This window comes from Hyperolius riggenbachi, chromosome 9 (genome assembly GCF_040937935.1).
Source record: "Hyperolius riggenbachi isolate aHypRig1 chromosome 9, aHypRig1.pri, whole genome shotgun sequence".
Classification (NCBI taxonomy): Eukaryota; Metazoa; Chordata; class Amphibia; order Anura; family Hyperoliidae; genus Hyperolius; species Hyperolius riggenbachi.
The window spans coordinates 285,944,656-285,969,086 of NC_090654.1; the positions used below are offsets into that span (position 1 = coordinate 285,944,656).

A 24,431-nucleotide genomic window follows, 5' to 3' on the forward strand; every position below is an offset into this window, starting at 1 on the left:
CTTCCTGTTTCTACACCTCGCTCTAGTTTCGTGAATAGCTCAGAGCATCTGCTATGTGAACCTGAAATCACAGAATTATTACCTTGTTCAGAAAATGTTCCAGTAAATTTGCCCTGTACCATAAATTGTGCAGTAGATCTCTCCTATGAAGCTCAGGTCACAGAATCCTTATGCTGTCCAGCAGGTGCTTCCATGGTTTTGACCTGCAATATGGACTGTTCAGTGATCCTGTCCAGTGAAGCTGGGGTCGCAGAGTCCTATGCTTCACCCAGTACTTTGGATACTTCAAACCTTCCAGCAGAAGACTCTGAGGCACTGCTTACCTCAGTGGGTGTTGCAGCAATATTCACTTGTTTAGCAGCTGTCTTAGAATTAAATTCCACTCTAAATAAACTTGATGAATCTTTGTCTAATGAAGCAGAAGTCATTGAAATATTGTCCTCGTCAGCAAGTGTCTTAGATACCTTGCCCTGTACACAGTCTGATTTAACCAATGTTGTTGAGTCCCTCTCCAGTGTTGTAACAGCCGAGGAACTCCAGCCCTGTCCTCTGAATGTTTCAGAAGTCTTGCCCTGTAACATGGATAATTCTGATTCTCTGGTCAAAATAACAGAAGTCTCAGAATTTCAGTCTGATTTTAGTAAGTGTTCCTGAAAACCTGCCTGGTATCTTGGAAAATTCTGATTCTCTGGCCGGAGTGGCAGAGATTCCGGAGTTCCCTTACTGTCCAGGGAATTCCTCAGATTTGCCCAGTTCAGTGGGGGATGCTGTAATATTGACTTGTTTTGCAGCTACTTTGAAGCCCCAATCCCAGGTACTAGATGAGTCTCTGTCTAGTCCAGAGGAAGTTGTGGAATCCCTATCTAGCTCAGTTCATACATCAGAAGACTTGTCCTGTCTTGTTTATGCCCCTGAACCTGATTTGTTAATAACCTTGCTAGAATCAGCGACATCCAAGTCTGTTCCTGCATTCTTTAGTGAGAGTCCAGTGCTTGTGAAGTCTAGTCATGATGAATTTTTGTCCAGTCCTGGTTTCGGTCCTATCTTGGCTGACCCTGAGGTTCACAGTTCCTTGACATGCCCAGAAGTTTCTCTTGTGCCAGTGTGCCCAGATGTGCTTTGTGTGCCAGAATGCCCAAGTGTGTCTAAGGTGTTAGCGTACTCAGATGCTTCCTTAGGGGAGACATGTTCTGATGTTGCCAGTCTGCCTGCATGCACAGAGATGGTTCTGGTCCCTGAAAGCCCTGATCTTGATGTTTGTCCTTGTAACCCTGACTCGGGAATTGCCATAGGTTCCATGGGGGTTCTTGATAGTTCTCCATGTGAGCCTAAAGGGCGTTCTGACCTTTTGGGATCTCTTTGGAGCTTCAAAGTGTTCTGGGAGATCTCTGAGGAAGCTTGTCCTGGTACCTTGGACTGGTTCAACAGTGGGGGGTTTTGTGTTGGTAAAGACAGTTCCGGTGGGCATTGCAAAGGCTTTGGCATTTTTGGACGGTCCCTGGAAGGCAGTGGGTATCGCTCAGAGAGCTTCGGGGGGCTTTCTTCTGGAAATCATGGTTCTGATGGGTGTCACACTGAGACTTGTAGTACTGATGGGCATGGTTCTGTAGGTTCTGGTTCTGATGGGTCCAGTCTTGTGATGACTGATTCTGGAATTTGGTCTTGCCGGGCTGTCCCGGTCATCATGAATTATCAGTTAGGTTGTCTCCTTGGGAATGTCAGTTTTGAGAGGCGTCTGGTATCCGCCTTTAAGGGGGGGTGGGGGGGGGGGGTACTGTCATGATCGCTGCTGCAGCAGGTACTGCTGGCAGTAGTAGTGCTGCAGCTCAGGCAGTTCTGATCTCTTTCCATGCAAGCTGCATGGCTTTGTCTGCCTTTCCCTGCTGTCAGCTTGTGACTGATTGTCATTCACCTGTGTGGGAATCTGCATGTCTACTCCCATTGGATGACCTCAGTATAAAGATCTGCTTCCTGCAGGACTCCTCGGGTTATCATAGCTTCAGTTTAAGCCTGTCTTGCTGTTGCTTCAGCCTCAGATCGTGTTTCTTGTTCTAAAGATACTTTGCAGGTCTTGCATCATATATTGGTTCATTGCCAATATATATGCATACCAGCACGTTTGTTATTTTCCTTGTATTCAGTGTCACTGATGTATACGTACACGAACTGCTTATATCCTGTGTTCAGTTAGTCAGCTTTCCAGCACGTTTTGGTAGTTTGCACGTATCGTGATCACCCGTGCTGAGTTAGTTATCCTGCTCCTGGTTCTGTTTGTGGATTGCGTTCATCTCTGCGAAGAGATAACGAATCCTTCTGAATCCTGTTCTGTTACCGTTTGTGGATTGCGTTCATCTCTGCGAAGAGATAGCGAATCCTTCTGAGTCCTGTTCCCTGTATTGCTCCAGTCCTAGTCAGTGTTCCTGCTTATGTCATATATCGGTTTATTGCCGATATATACATATGTTAGTCAGACGTTACAAATAGTTTCATTGATAGCTGTAATTGTAATACGCTAGGAAAACATACTTATTGTATATTTGTCTGTGTTACGTTCATCTATCTTGATCCTGCTATTTCCTGACTATCCTGTGCTGTCTTTGTGAGGCACGCCATCGCTGCAACGCATTGGCTGCCTCATTCCAGTCTGTCTTGTTGTGGACGCTTGCTGTCACTAAGTAGCGGCTAGCTAGCAAGCGTTCATTCTGTCTACCTGTCCTGATCTCCTCAGTTCTGGTTTATGCGCTCAGCGCTACCTTGCACTGAGACGTTATCGCAAAAGTATTGTTTGTGGCTGTCGGATCTGCACCGGCTCTGTGCGCCACAATCTCCTATTGGAGTCAGTCCTCCCCTCCACTATACTAGGGATAGCCTGTTTCCTTGTGCTAGTGTGTGTACCTCCTTCACGTCAGCTCATGCGTTGCATGCTGACTGTGGAGAATACACCATCAAGCCTAACATTATGATAACCCCATTACCAATCCCCATTGTGGGGGGGATTCCCAGAAAGTATGACACTGTTAATTATGGTCCCTGTTCCTTTAAGAAATTTGAAGAACTTAACTCTGAAACAGAAAATGAGTTTTTCTCTGAATGTGTCAGGTTCCTGGCCAATCCCGATCCTGCTATTTCCTGACTATCCTGTCCTGTCTTTGTGAGGCACGCCATCGCTGCAAACGCATTGGCTGCCTCATTCCAGTCTGTCTTGTTGTGGACGCTTGCTGTCACTAAGTAGCGGCTAGCTAGCAAGCGTTCATTCTGTCTACCTGTCCTGATCTCCTCAGTTCTGGTTTATGCGCTCAGCGCTACCTTGCGCTGAGACGTTATCGCAAAAGTATTGTTTGTGGCTGTCGGATCTGCACCGGCTCTGTTCGCCACAATCTCCTATTGGAGTCAGTCCTCCCCTCCACTATACTAGGGATGTGTGTGCTGGTCCTTGTGCTAGTGTGTGTACCTCCTTCACGTCAGCTCATGCGTTGCATGCTGACTGTGGAGAATACACCACCAAGCCTAACACCTACCCTGCTTTTAGTTTCATTCTGCCTGTTATCAGCTGTGATAAGAATCCCCGACTGATTCAGTCTAGGTTTGACTTGGAATCATTATAGCTGAGTCAGTCTTCTGTGGAGTCTTCTCAAGCCCAAGCCTGCCCCCTCCTGGCTCAGCTTTCCTGCTTTGCATCACCAGAGCTCTGAAGACATGGGAGGGCCTGGATAAAAAACACTCAAATGGGCACATCAGAGCAGCAAAATGATCAGGTAGAGCATTTATTCTTTACAAGCTATCGACTGATATATTTATTTTGTGTGAAGCGTTCATCTCTGGTTCCCTTTAAGAACTGACTTTTTTTGCAGAAAAATGCAGGTTTGGTTGTCAAGCCCCGCCCCTCCTGAAAAACTGCCATGACATTTTTCTGCCCTTGCAAAGACATCCAAGAGATCATGGCAAAGGAGGGCGGGAGGTTGCTGGCAGGGGTTGTTGTTTTGTGAATAGATGTGTGTGTGGCACAATCCAACAACTGGCCCATAACTCCACTGCACACAGAAAGCCATGAGACCGCAGTAACAGGATCGTCAGAGGAGTGAATCACTTCTTCTCTGCACATATGAACTGACTTCTCATGCTCTTATGTAAGTCCCTTTCATTGGCTGTATAAAGTGTATGCCAGCAGAGGTAAGACATTTTGAATAAATATGGACAGGAAAAAATGTCAATGGCAGGCACTTGACAATGACAGGCGCTTGAATAAATGACAATGACAGGCGCTTGAATAAATGACAATGTCAGGCAGGGATGCTCATCCAGTATTCGGGTACCCGAACTACCCAGATAATGCAAACTTTTTCCACTATCCAACCTCGGATTCATATTCCGGATTTCTGTGCAAAAACGAATAGCGCTATCCGAGTTAATGCGGATATCTATCTGAAATCTGGAATCTGGTCAGATACTGAGTTCGGATATCCGAATCCGCATACTGTAACTATGGAGATGACGTCCATGACATCATTGAGCCAATCAGAGGGATGCCAGCCTAAGCCCTAGCAACCAATCACAGAACGGAACCCTGGCCAGTCCCTCCTGTATATAAGGAGGGGTGCCATGATGAATCTCATTCTTGCTTGTGACTGCTCACTGAGAGACATTCTCCAGTGCTGTTTGGCTAAGCAAGTGCGTTATCACACTGTGAAACTGTAACGATTGGTGTCAGCACACAGAGTGTATCTGATTATTGATGATCTGCAGTATCACCAATAATACAGATGTTATACCTGATTATATGATGATGATCTGCAGAATCACCAATGATACAAGTATAGCTAGAAACAGGACACCTATGTAATGTGAGTGTTTGGTGCAACAGTAAGAAGGTTATCTCCCGAGGAGCGGGAGATACAGACACTACTGCAGCCAGTGGACACCCGAGGAGCAGGTGGCCTCTGACAGTGTAGATACTAATCTCCTATAGAGGAGGAGATGAAGATTGTACTGCAGCCAGGGATTCCCTGATGACTCAGGAATCAGACTGTACTGCAGCCAAGGATTCTCTGATGGGCTGGGAATCAGACTGTACTGCAGCCAGTGGACTCCTGTAGGTAAAGTCCCCTGACTGGACTGTAATGAGACTTCCTGAGGAGCAGGCAGCCTTAACAGCTAATGGACACCTATAGAGCTGGTGTCACAAGGAGTACAGAGAGGCTGTGCACCCAAGGGACGAGTGACAGCCAGAAGGGTCATACAAGCCAGGTCGGCAACACACGAGCAGATTAGGTACAGAGACAGAAGACTGATACGGTATCCGGGTACAGGCCAGGTTGGCAACGGGTAGACAGATAGGCAAGGTACCGAATCAGTAAGCAGGAGAGAGGTCAGCAAAGCCAGGGATCATAACAGGTATCAATATAGCACAATCCTATTCTGAGGTGTGAGGTCCTTGGTCTCAACACCCGGGAACTAGTCTGAAGTGTATAACACAGTAATCTCCTAATCTTAGGTGTGAGGTCCTTGGTCTCAACACCCGGGAACTAGTCTGAAGTATAACACAGGAAGAACACAGTAATTCCCTAGTCTCAGGTGTGAGGTCCGTGGTCTTAACACCCGGGAACTAGTCTGGAGTATAACACAGTAATTCCCTAGTCTTAGGTGTGAGGTCCTTGGTCTTGACACCCGGGAACTAGTCTGAAGTATAACACAGGAAGAACACAGTAATTCCCTAGTCTTAGGTGTGAGGTCCTTGGTCTCAACACCCGGGAACTAGTCTGAAGTATAACACAGTAATAACACAGTAGCGCCTGAGCGAAATCTGGCTAAGTGTGAATTCCCAGCTCCGGCTGGTTCTAACACACTGTAAGATCTGACTGAGGTCTGAGTGCTCACACGTTAGTATTCGCGTAGGCAGACAACCAGAAACTGCCAAGCAAGTCCTATATATACTACAGCGCTCTGCAGCGCCGCCCCAGACACTCAGCCAATCCAGAGTCCAGCTGGGATCAGTTGATCGGCCTGATCAGCTGATTCCCCTTCTGTTGGCATAAAGGTCCTGTCGCCTGGTGCGCGTGCGTGTAGCTCTCCATCTGTGTGCACTAGAAGGCCCAGGCGAACCAGAGACATGTTGCTGCGCGGAAAACGCCGCCGGCTTGAACGCGGAGACAGCCGCCCTGCCGCTTGTCCGCGCGGCAGCATCTCCGCTATTCATTACAGCAAGAATCAAAATCAATAAACAGGCAGAGGTCGTCAACAGATCAGATTGGCAAAGGTACAGAATCGTAAGGCAAAAGAGTAGTAAGAGGCAAAGCAGAGGTCAAAAATACAATCACAATGGTATGTTTTTTCCTAAGCTAAGTGCGAATCCCCGGGGTCCTGCCGGTTCAAACACACACAGATCTGACTAAGGTCTGAGCGCTAACACTAAAGTATTCGCAACACCAGACGACGAGCAAATGACATCTCCAAGCTTAAATACAGAAAGCAGATTCAAGCCGCCCACCCAGAGGGCTGGACCAATCAGCAGCGTGTGATTGACAGGTTGGTGTCAGCTGACCGCAGGATCAGCTGACCTGTCTCCTCAAGTTATAAAGGTCCTGCCGCCCCGTGCGCGAGCGTGCTGACCTCATCTGATGTGCAGAGGAGAGACCTGTCCTTCCAGAGCCCCGCACTGATGTCTGTGACGGCGCGACGGCGGATTCCGTGACGTCAGACGTGGAAGCAGCAGCCGCGCTGCTGTCCGCGACAGGGGTAATATTTTCCAACCTGACAATTTACAAGCAACATTTTCCCCAAAATTTTGCATTTAGATTTTACATTGTGAAATTCATGCTCATCACTACTGCTAACACTGATGCTTATTTGAAGATCTTAGGGGCCACAAAAAATGTCAGGGAGGGTCACATCCTGCCCACGGTCCTTGGGGACGACACACTTATTTAAGTGAATCAGACCTAACCTTAAAGGAATACTATCAATGCCCAAGTGTTCTAAAATGATAATGTACAAATAATGTCTACCGTATATCCTCGGCTATAAGTCGAGAAATTTAGGACTGAATCACAGTGTAAAAATGGGGGGGTCGACTTGTACTTGAGACAGTCCTAAATTTACCAACTTATTGCTGGGGTCCAGCGCCTATTTCTCTTAATTATGCTATTTTAAACTGCCCCCCTCTCTGGCTCTCCCTCCCTCCTGCCTCCACCTACTAATAATTATGGCCAGTTTCCCTAACAAACCTCCCCTCCCTTCCCAGCCGCTGTGGTGCCTCCCTGTCTCTCTAGCTCTGAGTGCCCGCTGCCCTCTCCCTACGGATGCCCGCCTCTCTCTCCCTGTTACGTGAATGCAGTGTAAGCCAGGCTGACATACATTACCTAATCCCCCGCTGCGCGCTGTGTCCTCTGATCTCCTCTTCGCTGATGCTGGTAAGCATACTATAGCGTCTCTCCCGCTTCCGGTAGCATGTGACATCGGGAGTCACATGGTACCGGAAGCGGGAGAGACGCTATAGTACGCTTACCAGCATCAGCGAAGAGGAGATCAGAGGACACAGCGCGCAGCGGGGGATTAGGTAATGTATGTCAGCCCGGCTTACACTGCATTCACGTAACAGGGAGAGAGAGGCGGGCATCCGTAGGGAGAGGGCAGCGGGCACTCAGAGCTAGAGAGACAGGAAGGCACCACAGCGGCTGGGAAGGGAGGGGAGGTTTGAGGGGAAACTCTGCCCTAGGAATGTATGCCTGCTGTGCTGCAATGTGCACTCTGCATACAGGGCACTTGGGGTGGGGGAGAGAGAGAGGGGTCTATAGGTGGGCAAACTAAGGAATTACAAGGCACACAGAAGGGAGGACACAGCTGCAGCCATACAGGGCACAGGGGTTCAATGTTGGGCAGGTGCTGGCTGCAACTGGGGAGTTAGCTATTAACCTCTCCTAGTTTTCGAGTGCAGACATTACTTCTGGTCCCCAAGTGCAGAACCAGTAACCCTCCTAGTCCCCACCTGCAGCTATCAACTTTCGTGGGCCGACTTATACTTGAAACATTGAAAAATACCAGCTTAAGCGGGTCAAATTTTGAGGTCGACTTGTATCCGAGTATATACGGTAAGTAGCTGTGTAAGCATTTTCCTACTTTTCATGTTAAATATCAGAGGCAAAAGCTGTAATTTATTGAGGGTAGGATTTAGCTATATTGGGACAAATCAATTGCAGAAGGGGTGTCTGCTTTAATACACAGCCAGAGTTGCATATCAGACTACAGAATGCAAATATCAAACATATCAAACTCTGAAAGCAAAAACAGTATGAAAAGCTGTGACAATTAGTTACATTTCCTCTGCTCTCTTCAGACACTTCAGTCAGAAACACAGGACACAGGAGCTGCAGCTGTTGGGAGCTTTCTCTCTGTCACACACAGAGTTACACATAGAGTTAACTGATCAAGTGTGAGGGGAATTTCCCCTCTCCTCATGTCTCAGTCTGCCGTCAGTTTTGGCGTCAGTAAAGTTTGAAAGTATTTTGATAACAGTAAACAAAGAGGTTGCTACTAAAATGTATACACCAGTACTTAGCAGCACTTCCCAAACAATTCCTGTGTCAATTGAAAAAAATATGTGACTCGATAGTATTCCTTTAATTAATTTTTCTCTTTCCCTTTTTAATTTCCATTCTAGGATATATTGTGATGTTTTTAGAAGATGCAGCCTTTCATTTACTCCAGAACCATGCAAGTATTTTTGCTTGTGAGCTTGAGCCAAGCTCTGCTTTGTACAGTGTTCTTTCGTTTTTTAAACAACTATGAAGAAGAGGAACACGATAGTGATGATCACCTTCTCCAGATGATTGTAGAAGGCAATTCTAAATTTGCATATACATTTTTCACTCACCTAGCTAATGAAAATCCAAACCAGAACATATTCTGCTCCCCAATAAGCATTTCGATGTTATTCAGCATGATCTCTGCTGGTGCCAAGGGTCAGACACAGACTCAGATCCTTGAAGGGCTTGATTTCAATGCAACTTTGAATTCAGAAAAGAATGTCCGCAAAGGCTACAAGCATCTACTGAAAATGCTTACCCAAACTAACAGCGACTCGGTGCTGAGCATTGCCAATGCACTGTTTGCTGAAAAGAACACAATGTTTCTGAAGAAGTTTTTAGATGATCTCAAGGATTATCAGGCAGAAGCTATTTCTACAGATTTTCAAAAATCAGAAGACGCCAAAAATCAGATCAACCGCTACGTGGAGGAGAAAACCAATGGGATGATTAAAAACCTTTTGGGCAGTGTTGACCCACAAACTGTTGCAGTTGCCCTCAACACCATCTACTTCAAGGGTAAGTTATGGGTATTTTCAAATCTCTTTATAAAGGAACAAATTAATAGCACTGCTTCATACATGCAGGTTGGCATAGCCGGGATGTCTGAGTCAACCTGATTGGGGTTCCTCAGTACTAGGCTACACCAGTCTGCATGGTACATGATATGACTCTATAAGAGAGGTCAGGCAAAGACTCTCCCTCTCCTACAAAGCCCTTCTCCATAATATGGACAAGGGGCTCATCCCCACCTCTGGTGCCCAGGAGGAGGTGGTGGTAAGTTGCCCACATTATGGTAAAAAATTATTTGTAATTAAACAATACACCATTAAGTATAGGCTAATAGTTATCCAGAAAGTGTATAAAATAATGACACTAGTAAATTCCAAATATAAGCATGATATGCAACTCCTGTCATTAATCTAATCCAAACATTTGTAAGTGTATAGCACTTTTCTCCTGTCGGCCAGGGATGCTCGGATACCACTTTTAAAAATCCGAATTGATCCGGATCCGGATACCCAGATATCCGGATCTGGATTGGATATCTGAATCCGAACTTTCAGATATCCGCGTTCATGCGGACATCCGAACGCATTATCCGGGCTATCCGGGCGGATTCGGATATCCAAATAGAAAAACTGGAAGTGGGCTTTAAATTGCTTTAAAAAGGGTTTTTTAGATTAAATGAGGCATGTATCATCATTATTTTTTAATTGGAAACACTAATTGTTGATTGAACCCCCCCCCAAAAAAAATAAAATAAATGGCTGTCAATTAACATCAGGCCTAGGTTCCAGACAGCGGTTGTGCAGCCCACATTGTATCCAAAGTCCAACCGCACAACTGGGCCAGTTTTCAGCCCAGACACCTCAAAAAAATTACGCAGCAATTGTGTTTTGGGTTAAATATAGGTGGTATCAGCACAGCAGCAGTGGCCCGTGGCACCCTGGCAGTGGGAGCAGCAAAGGCAGCAGGAGCAGGGCAATGCAGCAGCAGCAGGTGTAACGTGTGCCAGGAGCATGCCGGACGTGGCACGTGGCACTTGGCACGTGACACGTGCCAAGTGCCACGTGCCAAGTGCCAAGAGCCACATGCCGAGTGACAGTCAGACAGCAGAGGAGAAGACACTAGTGCACACTAACTGTCACACTGCTACTGCTCACAGCACATCAGTTCTGTAGTAAGTTAACACCGTAGTACTACTACTCTAACAACTACTAGCACTGACTGTAGTACTACAGTACTAACTACACAATTACACAGTAATGCTATTCCCTAATCCCTAACCTAACCTGTACTGTAGCTAGCTAAAGCAGCTGGCCTGGTCTGTGCACCCACAGCACACACACAGACACATAGCAGCTGCAGCAGGCATGCAGCACACACTCTGTCTGTCACACAATGATATCAAGCTAATGAATGATTTAACAATAGTGTAGTGATAGTGAAGGGGTTAACCACTGAACAGCTTTAGGTTTATAACTGTGTACAGGCAGCCCTTGCTAAGGTCAGCAGCACTGGAGCATGTCTCTCAGTGAGCATTCAGCAAGCTAGGACGATCTGTCTCATCATGGCAGCCCTCCTTATTATACAGGGGGGCTGGCCAGTGTTCTTTTCTGTGATTGGGTGCCAGGGCTTAGGCTGGGAGCCCTCTGATTGGCTCAATGAGGTCAGGTGGGGCTGGCCAGGGTTCCCCTCTGTGATTGGTTGCTAGGGCTTATGCTGGGAGCCCTCTGATTGGCTCCAGGACGTCATCTCCTTAGTTACAGTATTCAGATCCAGATATCCGCCGGATATCCGCGGATATCCGGGTATGCGGCCAAATATCCGCATGAAGCTATCCGGATTTGGGCCAAGGTATCCGGGATCCGGCCGGATAGTGTAAAAATGTTCAGATATCCGGGTTACCCGGATATCCGGATGAGTATCCCTGCTGTTGGCCTCAAAGCGCTCAAGAGCTGCAGTGACTGGGACATACTCAAGAGGCCACCCTGCAGTGTTAGGGAGTTTTGCCTTGCCGCAATAGCAGCATAGGGGGCGATATACAGGCTGGGAACGCGAAGAATCACTCGCGTTCCCATGCCTGTCAGCCGGTGAAGGCCAAACCGGAAGTGTTCGCCGGCGGGTCCTGGACCATCGGAGCGGAGCTGCGAGGGCACCGATCGGCTGCAGGGGGCTGAGGGAAGCCCCAGGTGAGTAAATCTCATTTTTTTACCTTGACTTCAGGGTCACTTTAAAGCAATTTTTTTTAAAAGGGAAATCACAATTAAATAGGTGTAATTTAAAACCGTCTTCACCTTCTTCTTTTTCTTCTCTCCATCTTTTTCTTCACCGTCTTCTTTTTCTGTTTTACCATCTTCTTTCTCATCACCATCATCTTCATCTTCTTCTTCTTCACTGGCACCTGGTTCTTCTTCTTCTTCATCTAGTTCTTCTACTTCTTTTTCTGGTTCATCCTCACTTGGTTTTTCATCTTCTTCTTCACCTGGTTCTTCTACGTCTTCTTCTTCATCATCATCATCTGGTTCTTCATCTTCATCTGGTTCTTCTTCTTCATCATCATCTGGTTCTTCTTCATCATCTGGTTCTTCTTCATCATCATCTGGTTCTTCTTCATCATCTGGTTCTTCTTCATTATCATCTGGTGGTTTTTCTTCTTCTTCTTCTTCACCTCGTTATTCTTCTTCTTATTCTTCTTCTTCACCACCATCTTTTTTTTTTGTGTGAGTTCCTATTCTTCCTCTTCTACCCAACTTAATGTTTTTTCCCTTACAGAACTGAACTGTTGTAAAATTATTTTTTATTTCATCAGCATAGCTAAATTTGTAGCGAAATAGCTAGTGGCGCATGGCAGCAGCGCCCTGGCAGCGGGAACACAGACAGCAGGAGGTTAAATGCAGCAGCAGGAGGAGGAGTGACGTGTGGCAGCAGGCAATGTAACGGGCCATGGTACCTAGCGTTGGTACCACGGCTGTAATAGTAAACACCAACAGCAGGAGGTTCCAGACAGCAGTCGTGAAGCCCTCATTGTGTCCAATACACAACTGGGACAGCGCAGTTTTCAACCCAGACACCTTAGAAATTTTTTTTTTTTACAACAAAATGTAGCTATTCTAGTGGCGTAATAGCTAGTGGCGCATGGCAGCAGCGCATAATTCTGTGGACCCTGGTGGTGGGAACACAGACAGCAGGAGGTTAAATACAGCAGCATAAGGGGGAGGAGGAGCGACGTGTGGCAGCAGGCAATGTAACAGGCCAGGGTCCCTGGCGTTGGTACCATGGCTGTAGTAATAAACACCAAACAGCAGGAGGTTCCAGACAGCAGTCGTGAAGCCCACATTGTGTCCAATACACAACTGGGACAGCACAGTTTTCAACCAAGACACCTCAGAATTTTTTTTTTCTTACAAAAAAATGTAGCTATTGTAGTGGCGTAATAGCTAGTGGCGCATGGCAGCAGCACATACTTCTGTGGACCCTGGTGGTGGGAACACAGACAGCAGGAGGTTAAATACAGCAGCAGCAGGAGGGGGAGTGACGTGTGGCAGCAGGCAGTATAATGAGCCATGGTCCCTAGCGTTGGTACCACGGCTGTAGTAATAAACACCATACAGCAGGAGGTTTCAGACAGCAGTCGTGAAGCCCACATTGTGTCCAATACACAACTGGGACAGCACAGTTTTCAACCCAGACACCTCAGAATTTATTTTTTTTTACAAAAAAAATGTAGCTAGTGTTGTGGCGTAATAGCTAGTGGCGCATGGCAGCAGCACATAATTCTGTGGACCCTGGTGGTGGGAACACAGACAGCACGCACCTCCTCTCTCGGCTGCTCTACAGTCAGGTAGAGTGCCTTTGTCAAGGACAGCAGGTCTCCTGGGCGCCTGATGCTGCTGCTGCTGCTGGCTGCAGGCACCGGCTGCTGTGCTGGCTGGACAGGGACAGAGGGGGTGGAAGGCTGGGGGAAGGCTTCCTCCAATCGCCGAACAAGGATCTCCTGCAACTCCCTTGTTCGCTGCTCACGGTCTCCAGCAGGCAGGAACTGAGCCCACCTCCCCCTCAGCCGCGGGTCCAGGATCATGCTGATGCAGGCGTCCTCCCTCGCTTGCATCTGCTTAACCCTGGGGTCTGTGCGCAGGCACCGCAGCATGTGCCCTGCCATGGTGAACAGGGACGGTCCGTCCAGTAGAGACATCAGGGTCAGTGGCCTCAAGTTCACTGTCCTCCTCCTCTGGCCCCTGAGCCTCTTCCTCCTCTCTCTAACCCTCTCACAACTGCCGCTGCGCTTTTCTGGTACCCCTCAACAGCACCTTCAACTCCCCCTCCTCCTCCTCCAACAACGCAAATTCCTGCGCAGAAGTGGACTACGCAGACGGCTGCTGTTCCAGTTGGATCAGGGCCTCCTCTCCCACATCCATCAAATCACAAAGTGCCCTGTCCAGCAGACAAAGGGCACCCACTAGCAGAGGGATGCCCGTTCCTCGCTCACCAGGTTGGTTCCCTGCAGGAAGGTAGCCAACACCAAGCAGACCTGCTGCATCTGCCCCCACTGTGCGTTGAAAATGAGCTGGAGTTTTGTGGTGCCGGCGACAGTGGCCTCAACAATGTAGTGGTGGACAGCCCTCCTCTGCTCAACCAGCCGTTCCAACATCGCCAGGGTGGAAATTCCAGCGAGTTGGCACATCAATGACTAGCCGGTGTCATGACAGTAGTGTTGGGCGAACATCTAGATGTTCGGGTTCGGGCCGAACAGGCCGAACATGGCCGCGATGTTCGGGTGTTCGACCCGAACTCCGAACATAATGGAAGTCAATGGGGACCTGAACTTTTGTGGTTTGTAAAGCCTCCTTACATGCTACATACCCCAAATTTACAGGGTATGTGCACCTTGGGAGTGGGTACAAGAGGAAAAAAAAAATTAGCAAAAAGAGCTTATAGTTTTTGAGAAAATCGATTTTAAAGTTTCAAAGGGAAAACTGTCTTTTAAATGCGGGAAATGTCTGTTTTCTTTGCACAGGTAACATGCTTTTTGTCGGCATGCAGTCATAAATGTAATACATATAAGAGGTTCCAGGAAAAGGGACCGGTAATGCTAACCCAGCAGCAGCACACGTGATGGAACAGGAGGAGGGTGGCGCAGGAGGAGAAGGCCACGCTTTGAGACACAACAACCCAGGCCTTGCATGAGGACAAGAAGCGTGCGGATAGCATGCTTTGTACCACCATGCAGTCATAAATGTAATAAAGATAAGTGGTTCAATAAACAGGGACCACGCGGCAACGCTAACCCAGCAGCAGCACACGTGATGGAACAGGAGGAGGCGCAGGAGGAGAAGGCCACGCTTTGTGAGACACAACAACCCAGGCCTTGCATGAGGACAAAAAGCGTGCGGATAGCATGCTTTGTACCGCCATGTAGTCATAAATGTAATAAAGATAAGAGGTTCCATAAACAGGGACCGGCAACGGTAACCCAGCAGCAGCAGCAGCAGCAGCAGCACACGTGATGGAACAGGAGGAGGCGCAGGAGGAGAAGGCCACGCTTTGTGAGACACAACAACCCAGGCCTTGCATGAGGACAAAAAGCGTGCGGATATAGCAGCAATGCTTTTTGCCGCCATGCAGTCATAAATGTAATACAGATGAGAGGTTCAATAAACAGGGACCGGAAACGCTAAACCATCCCAGATGTTCATCGGTCATGTTACTTGGTTGGGGTCCAGGAGTGTTGCGTAGTCGTTTCCAATCCAGGATTGATTCATTTTAATTTGAGTCAGACGGTCTGCATTTTCTGTGGAGAGGCGGATACGCCGATCTGTGATGATGCCTCCGGCAGCACTGAAACAGCGTTCCGACATAACGCTGGCTGCCGGGCAAGCCAGCACCTCTATTGCGTACATTGCCAGTTCGTGCCAGGTGTCTAGCTTCATGCCCGGTTTCAGGTCCAGCGGTGCCAGCCACAAATCCGTCTGTTCCTTTATTCCCCTCCAAATTTCCTCCCCTGTGTGCTGCTTATCCCCAAGGCAGATCAGCTTCAGCAACGCTTGCTGACGCATGCCAACAGCTGTGCTGCACTGCTTCCACGATCCTACTGCTGCTGGTGCTGGGTTAGCATTTCCGGATGAGGTACAGCTTTGAGATGCGTTGGAGGAGAAGGAGTCAGAGAGGTAGGTGCTGCTGTTGTTATCCAGCTGTTTGCGGCGTGGGCAACACCCGCGCCGTAGCAGGTGAGGAATCGCTGCCAGGCTCCACAAGGTTCACCCAGTGCGCGGTAAGGGAGATGTATCGACCCTGGCCGAACGCACTCGTCCAGGTGTCAGTGGTGAGGTGAACCTTGCAGGCAACGGCATTCTTCAAGCTTCGGGTTATTTAGCTGACCACGTGCTCATGCAACTCAGGCACTGCAGAGCGCGCAAAGTGGTAGCGGCTGGGAACCACGTAACGTGGGATGGCCACTGACATCATGCCCTTGAAGCTGTTTGTCTCCACCACTCGATATGGCAGCATTTCGCAGGCCAGAAGCTTGGCTATGCTGGCTGGCTGTTACTGCCACGGCCCGGGGGTCATTTGCTGGCAATTTCCTCTTGTGCTCAAACATCTCAGAGACAGACAACTCAACCGTAGCGCTGCACACCGAAGGGCTGTTGGTTGTTGTGTTTGATGAACACTGGGAGACCTCAAGAGCACTAGTCCGGAAAGTGACAGTGTCAGCATCGTCTGATGTTTGTGAATGTTGTGAACCACGCAATGGCTGGGCTACTGCTGCTGCTGAGGCGGGTCTGGTGGTGAGTCTGGTGAACCCAAGGGAGGCAGTGTTGCTGGTGGTACCCTGTCCTGCCGCGTTTGCCCACAGAGTGGGATGTTTGGATAGAATGTGGCGGCTCATGCTGGTGGTGGAGAGGTTGTTAATACTTTTCCCCCTGCTCAGGCGGGTCTTGCACACCTTGCAAATCGCCATGGTAACATCCTCAGTGCAGTCTTCAAAGAAAGCCCAGACTTTAACTGGCTGAGGACTCGGACCTCGTGCGTGATGTGCTGGTGCTGCTTAACCCACTGCTGGACGCTTGAGAGGTCATCCAAGTAATTATCTGGTCCTGTTCTTTTGGATCTGTGAGGGTTGTTGTCCTGGACAACATGGGCAGTATTGAGTGGGTTTTCTTGGGTGCTCCCCTGTGGCCTGTACGTGAACCGTCAGGGGAAACACCTCTTCCCTTGCCCCTCCCTCTTTCACCGGATTTCTTCCTCATTTCACTTATCCTTAAAGTACACGCTGACTGGCAGCAGTACAGTGGCAGTACAGAAATGCTATACAGTGGTGGGTGAGCGGTGTACCACTATTGTCAGCAGTGACACAGAGCACAATGCTATACAGTGGCGGGTGAGCGGTGTACTACTGTTCCCAGCAGACACAGAGTGGAAGTAAACACAATGCTATATAGTGTGGCTGAGCCGTGTACACAGAGTGGCATTAAACAATGGTATATAGTCTGGCTGAGCGGTGTACACAGAGTGGCAGTAAACACAATGCTATATACTCTGGCTGAGCGAGCGGTGTACTACTGTTCCCAGCAGACACAGAACAGTAAACAGAATGCTATATAGTGTGGCTGAGCGAGCGGTGTACCACTATTCCCAGCAGACACAGAACAGTAAACAGAATGCTATATAGTGTGGCTGAGCGAGCGGTGTACCACTATTCCCAGCAGACACAGAACAGTAAACAGAATGCTATATAGTGTGGCTGAGCGAGCGGTGTACCACTATTCCCAGCAGACACAGAACAGTGAACAGAATGCTATATAGTGTGGCTGAGCGAGCGGTGTACCACTATTCCCAGCAGACACAGAACAGTGAACAGAATGCTATATAGTGTGGCTGAGCGAGCGGTGTACCACTATTCCCAGCAGACACAGAACAGTGAACAGAATGCTATATAGTGTGGATGAGCGAGCGGTGTACCACTATTCCCAGCAGACACAGAACAGTAAACAGAATGCTATATAGTGTGGCTGAGCGAGCGGTGTACCACTATTCCCAGCAGACACAGAACAGTGAACAGAATGCTATATAGTGTGGCTGAGCGAGCGGTGTACCACTATTCCCAGCAGACACAGAACAGTGAACAGAATGCTATATAGTGTGGCTGAGCGAGCGGTGTACCACTATTCCCAGCAGACACAGAACAGTAAACAGAATGCTATATAGTGTGGCTGAGCGAGCGGTGTACCACTATTCCCAGCAGACACAGAACAGTAAACAGAATGCTATATAGTGTGGCTGAGCGAGCGGTGTACCACTATTCCCAGCAGACACAGAGTGGCAGTAAACAGAATGCTATATAGTGTGGCTGAGCGAGGTACACAGAGTGGCAGTAAACAGAATGCTATATAGTGTGGCTGAGCAAGCGGTGTACTACTATTCCCAGCAGACACAGAGTGGCAGTAAACAGAATGCTATATAGTGTGGCTGAGCGAGGTACACAGAGTGGCAGTAAACAGAATGCTATATAGTGTGGCTGAGCAAGCGGTGTACTACTGTTCCCAGCAGTGACACAATGACAGGGGGGACCCTGGCTAGCGTGGCTGGAGCGCGAACTACCCTGCCTGCCTACCCAAAGCTAAACCCACAGACAAATGGCGGAGATATGACGTGGTTCGGGTATTTATTTACCCGAACCACGTGACAGTTCGGCCAATCAGAGCGCGTTCGGGTCCGAACCACGTGACCCGTTCGGCCAATCACAGCGCTAGCCGAACGTTCGGGGAACGTTCGGCCATGCGCTCTTAGTTCGGCCATATGGCCGAACGGTTTGGCCGAGCACCGTCAGGTGTTCGGCCGAACTCGAACATCACCCGAACAGGGTGATGTTCTGCAGAACCCGAACAGTGGCGAACACTGTTCGCCCAACACTACATGACAGGCTCTCGCACTGCTGAATGTCGGCCAGGTTTTCTGCGGCAGCGGCTGAGTGCCGGAAACTGCAAACAATTTTCCGAGCCGCTTCCAACAGATTGTCCATCCCCTGGTAGGTGCGCAGAAACTTCTGCACCACCAGGTTTAGGACATGGGCCAAGCAGGGGACGTGGGTCAAGTGTCCCCTGTTGATGGCAGCCAGCAGGCTTGCCGCATTGTCGGACTCCACCAATCCGACTCTGAGGCCTCTGGGGGTCAGCCACGTCTTCTCCTGCTCCCTCAGATAGTGGAGCACGTTGGCTGCCATCAAACTGTTCTTCCCCAGGCTTCTTATCTCCCGCAGCGCTTGGCAGTGGCGGGCCTTCATGCTGCTGTTGATGCGGAGTCGCTTGGCAGCGGGAGCTGCTGCTTCTCCCCTGACCCCATGTGGTGGCACCACATAGTGGACAACTGGTGCCGTTGCTGCTGCTGATGTGCCCGAGGATGGATCTGCTGCTTCTTCGCTGGCGCATTCCACCAGGCTGACCCAGTGAGCCGTGAAGGACAGGTAGCGGTCTGTCTCAAAATGGCTGCTCCAGGAGTCCATGGTAATGTGGATCCGCTCACTCACGGCGTGATTGAGCAAGCAGCCCACATTCGCCATAGCAAACCGGTGCAGTGCTGGGATCGCAGTGCGGAAGAAATAGTGGCGGCTGGGGATTTGCCACTCCGAAATCCCATACTGCAGGAGCATTCTCATGTCACTCCCCTCCTGCACAAAGGAGTATGGCAGGAGCTGGTAGCACATGGCCCGGGCAAGCAACCCGTTCAGCACCCGGATGCGCCTGTTGGTGGCAGGCAGAACCTTGGTCACACCAGGAAAGGACTCGCTGAGCAGGGTCTGGCGGCGTTTTCCTGCACGGGGGATGAGGAGGCCACTGTGGAGGGAGCAGATGAGACCACTGAGGACTGGCTGCCCGGGGGGAGGAGCTTTGGTGCGGGTGGTGGTGGTAGCGGCTGAAGCAGCAGGCTGTGGCTCCTGCCTTCCATGCCCTGTGCTGGCTGCCATGCTGCTGCCGCACCTCTGTGCCAGAGACGCCTCCTCCTCCAATGACGAGCTGCCTTCTACCAACTGTGCTGGTGGTGGCACATAGGGACGATCCAGCGCCTCATCATCATCATCCCCAAACATCTCCTCTGAGCCCTCAACCAACTCCTCTGCCCCATCATCCCCTGCATCAGTCCCCTCCTCCTCCTCCGGAAATTCCAGTTCTTGTGCGCCGCCAACAACAAACTCCTCCACCTCCTCCTCCTCCTCCTCCTCCTTACATTTCCCCAACATTTCCTACTCAAACTTTTGCACAACATCCCTCAAAACGCTTGCGGTCCCTGGGGTGAACAGCGAGGTCAGTGAGGGCAGGCTGGTCGCTGGGGTCAACGTGACCTCAAGTGGTGGTGGAGGGTGGTTGCTGCCGCGGACCGGAGTGCTGGTGGTGGCACTGGTCTCGCTGGCGCTGGAGGTCTGGCTGGAAACGGTGGCTTGCTGCTCTGCCATCATTTCCACCACAGCCTGTGCCTGACTCTCTGCAATGGGCCGGGGATGACGATCCACGGCAAAGATGGGCGCAATACGCTACTGCTGCACCTCTGCTTCCTCCTCCACGACTCTGCGGTCAGTAACTAGTGACGGACCAGTCACAGTCCTACTGGTGTTGCCAGTGGCTGCAGCAATGGCGCTGCCCCTCCTGTGGGTGCCTCTACCTCTGCCAGTCATTGCACAATATACAAATACAACAAGAAAGAAAAAATATAATAAATATATAAAGGGTGGGAAAGGCTGTAAACTTTAATAAAGAGTCTGGGTTGGTGGGTGAGTGACAAAAAAATGAAATTTTTATTTTTTTTTAAATACTAGTAGTACAAGTAGTGTAGTCTACAGTAGTCTATAACTAACTCGTGTGACAGACAGTGACAAATAAAAGTCTGTCACACACGGACACAATCAATAGGGTGAGGCAGATGACAGTCACAGATCACAACAGTTGCTGCCCTCTGTAAAGTAACTAACACAGTACTGAAGCTAATAAACTCATAGAATAACAACAGTACAAATTAAGTAAACTAGTACGTAGGTAAATATCAACTAACTATAATCCCTAGTAGTAGCAGTGTAGTAGACTAGTAGTCGATAACTAACTCGTGTGACCGACAGTGACAATCAAAGTCTGTCACACACGGACGCAATCAATAGGGTCAGGCAGAGATGGCAGGCAGTCTCAGATCACAACAGATGCTGGCCTGTACAGTAACTAACACAGTACTGAAGCTATTATAAACTCACAGACTAACAGTAGAAATTAAGTAAACTACTAGTACACAACTAACTATAATCTCTCACCTACCTAAGCTAGTAGTAGGCTAAGGCTACCTAGGCTAGCAGGCCTAGCCTGCATACAAACCTAACACCAGCCTAGCACAGCATACAGTATATACACTACACTAGCTGACTGAACTATAACAATCAAATCACTATCTATCTATAAATGAGTATAATAAATGTGTGTAGAATGTGTGTAGGATGTAAAACGCTCTGTTTTCACAGTAGGAAAGCACTTGCTCAGACACGCAGCAGCTCTGGAGATGCTCTCAGTACCGCTCAGTCACATGCAAGGACGGGCTCTGCAACATGGCCGCCGCCTTATATAGAGGAGAAGAGGGCCAGGCTCCCCTCCTCTGATTGGTTGCTAGGGCCTCAGCTGGGGGCCTTCTAATTGGCCCAAGCCGAATTTGTGATCACAGGTTAACACCCGTGATCACGGCCGAATTCGAGAGGTACTTTTCGGGTACATTCGACTTCGAATTCGGGAGCAGTATCGCTCTTCGAATTCGGCAATCATGAAAATCTACCCATGATCATGGGTAAATTCGAATTTGCAAACTCTGAGAGCAACCCTGGTTACCAAAGAGATGTACACAATCTTGAATTCTTCCTTCAAGACAGCATCCAGTTTTGATAACACTTAAAGTGGACCTGAACTCTTGCACAGGACAGACGGAAAAAAGAGTGAAATGCACCTGAATGTACAGTATTTAGAGAGTTTAGCCTGCTTAATTACCCCAATTGGCGACTAAGCACACCTTGTAATTTGATCCCTCAGCTGTGTCACACATTTCAAATAGTCATAATTTTGCAATTACGATGCAAAATTTCAATTCAAAATTTCAGGAAAATTTGTAATGTATTTCTCATGTAAACGTAATCCATCCATAATTCTGCATAATTTCACGTATTTTTGTGCCGACTTTTGTGGATAATACCAAAGCCCCCATATATGCTATCATCACCAAAATCGCTAAGGGCTCTTTCACATTAGGGCAGATTTTCTGCGTTTCAACGCAAAGGATAAAGTTTGCGTTACCCAAGGTGAAATGAAAGTCCATAGACTTTCATTTTAGCTTTCACATATAACGCAGCCTTTTTGTGCGTTGCGTTACACTGCACCCAGGCGCAGTTTTTTGGCCAACGCTAGCTTTATGCGTTGCAATGTTAGTCAATGTAAAACGCACACTATGCGCGTTTTTAATCCGTTAATGCAGGCAATCAGTCCCAGAATGCAACAGAGGAACAATGTAGAAAGTTGACAACTAAAAGAAAAAAAAATTACCTGCGTTTTTCTATGTGCTGTAACGCATTGAAAACGGATTAAAAACGCACACTCACTGCAGTGCAACGCATATCAAAAAGCATTAAAACGCATACAACAAAACGTATGCTTTGAGCGTTCTCCAACGCAAGCTCTGATGTGAAAGGGCCCTAAGTATGTTCAGGGGAATTCTGGAAACAAGCCAAATAATGTTTTCAAAAAGACCTTGTAGTTTTTGAGAAAATCAATTTTAAAAATGCAAAGGAAACATGGTTTTTAAACTGTAATTTTTCCGAGTTTAAAAACCATTTTCCCTGCATATTTAAAATTGATTTTCTCAAAACTACAAAGCCTTTTTGATAAAAATTTTTTTTATTTGTTTCCAGTATTCTCCTAAACTCATACAGCAATTTTAAAATAAATTTTTCTCAAAAACTACAAGGTGTTTTTGACAAATTCCTTTTGTTGCCATTTTCCCACTACTTTCCTTAAAGCGGATCCGAGATGAAAAACTAACTATAACAAGTAACTTGTCTATATATCTTATCTAAAGTTTAGATAGTTTACACAGCAAATCTAGCTGCATACAGATTTAATAGAAAATGATTATTTCTTCCTGTGATACAATGACAGCAGCCATGTTGTTTGTAAACATTACACAGAGGCAAGCTTATCTGCATCTCCAGCACTTAGCCTGTGAAAAAAAACCTAATCCCTCCTCCCCTCTGCCTCTGAAATCAATGGCTAGTAATCTCCTCCTCCTCCTGCCCAGACTGAGCTGAGCTCCCATAAGCCCTTGCTACATGGGACTGAGTGCCAAGGCTCTCTGAAAAAGGTGTGGGCAAGGCTTGTTTAGTTTTGTTTTAATACTCTAATTCCTTTAAAATAAACAAAAAAAGTATCGGGTTTGAGGAATGCCCTATAAACTATATGAAAGGAACACAATTATGCAATGGGTAAAAGTTTATCTCGGATCCACTTTAAGTAAACCAGGGGCCTTATCTATTTGTCATAAATACCTCACAATCCTTACAAGTTCCCTTGTAATTAATGTATCTGGATGACACATATTTGCAAAAGAATCTAGTAACACCTCCTCCTCCTCCTGCCCAGACTGAGCTCCCATGAGCCCTTGCTACTGCCAAGGCTCTCTGAAAACCTGTGGGCGTGGTTTATTTAGTTTATAGGGAATTAGAGTATTAAAACAAAAACAAAAAAGTATTAGGCTTGAGGAATGCCCTATAAACAATAGGAAAGGAACACAATTATGCAATGAGTAAAAGTTTCTCGGATCCACTTTAACATACAAAGCAATTTTGGTCTCAATATGGAGGCTTTGCTATTCACTCACTGCTAAAGTCAGCACAAAGTTATGCAAAAATTACATGACATTACGAATGTATATACAAAATCAACTGAATTTACAAATCGTAGTTACATATAGTCGTAATTGCGCAAATTGACATGAAATTTCACGTAACAGTGATTAGCTGGTTATGATCATCACTAGCAGAGCCAGAGACCAAATTGGTAAACAGAATCTTAGCCCTATGTCTGCTTCCATGAAAGCAGGAAGCAGACACACTGCAGATTTATTGCAGGATTTGTATCAGCTGTAACAAAGAAATGTTTTCCTTTAAAGGTAATTATGCTGTTGCTTATCTTTTAGAGCAGAGAGGAAGTTCTGAGTTCAGGTCCCCTTTAAATTAGAAGTGTTAATGAAGAATGCTAATAGGTGACAGATATTTTGATTTTCTTTTCAGGAAAATGGAAGGATGCTTTTGACAAGAGGCGTACGCATGATGCTGACTTTCATGTGGATAATAAAACAGTTATCACAGTGCCAATGATGAGCAGACAAGGAAGCTATCGTACGGCCTACATAAGGGAGGTGGGATGTACACTGGTTGAGGTCCCATATTTAGGAAGCATCTCAGCCTTCTTCATTGTACCAGATCCTGGAAGATTTGAAGACCTGATGAGAGCTCTCAAAAATAACTTTATATCGAAGTGGATTGAAGAGATGGAACCAATGTACGAGTAAGATCCTTTTTTTCTGATCTCCAAGAAAGATATGAGATGAAAGACTTGCCCAATGCCCATCTTTATGTGAGCAGTCTGATGCCCCATTAGTGTTTTACTCTTTGGTGTGCAAAAAAAACCTTACAGGGTACCTGTAGTGAAAATAATGCCCCTATGGGGATACTCACTTCGGGTGGTGAAAGCCTCTGGATCCTAAAGAGGCTTTTCCCGTTCTTCTCTGCAGTCTCGTTCCAACAGATGGACCTCCAAAACTCTGCTTGTCAATGCATGTTGATACCTCGCGCATTCACACTAGCTCTATTCAGCTCGGCTTTCTTTGGCAATATCCGGGCCAGATCAGGTCCATACTACTGTGCAGATGTGAGCCATCTATGCCCGTACCATACTGCGCACCGGCCTGGCTATTGCCGAAGAAAGCCAAGTGGTACAGAGCTATTATGCATGCGCAGGGAAGCCACACTTCGGGAGGGCCCAGCTCTGGAACGAGACTCTGCTGGAGGAAGCCTATTTAGGATCCATAAGTATCTAGGTTTATGGTATCACACAAACA

The 24,431-nt window shown here is 47.7% G+C and overlaps 1 protein-coding gene across 1 annotated transcript in view; it reads left to right on the forward strand.

Annotated features, from left to right (window-relative positions):
* LOC137533635 (alpha-1-antitrypsin-like) overlaps positions 1-24,431 on the forward strand; it is a 70,290-nt gene that overhangs the window by 19,040 nt on the left and 26,819 nt on the right. Inside the window, exons 3-4 of the mRNA XM_068254976.1 lie at positions 8,654-9,317; positions 23,602-23,878. Coding sequence (XP_068111077.1) covers positions 8,678-9,317; positions 23,602-23,878 — 917 coding nt within the window. The 5' untranslated portion in view covers positions 8,654-8,677. The remainder of the gene's footprint in view (positions 1-8,653; positions 9,318-23,601; positions 23,879-24,431) is intronic.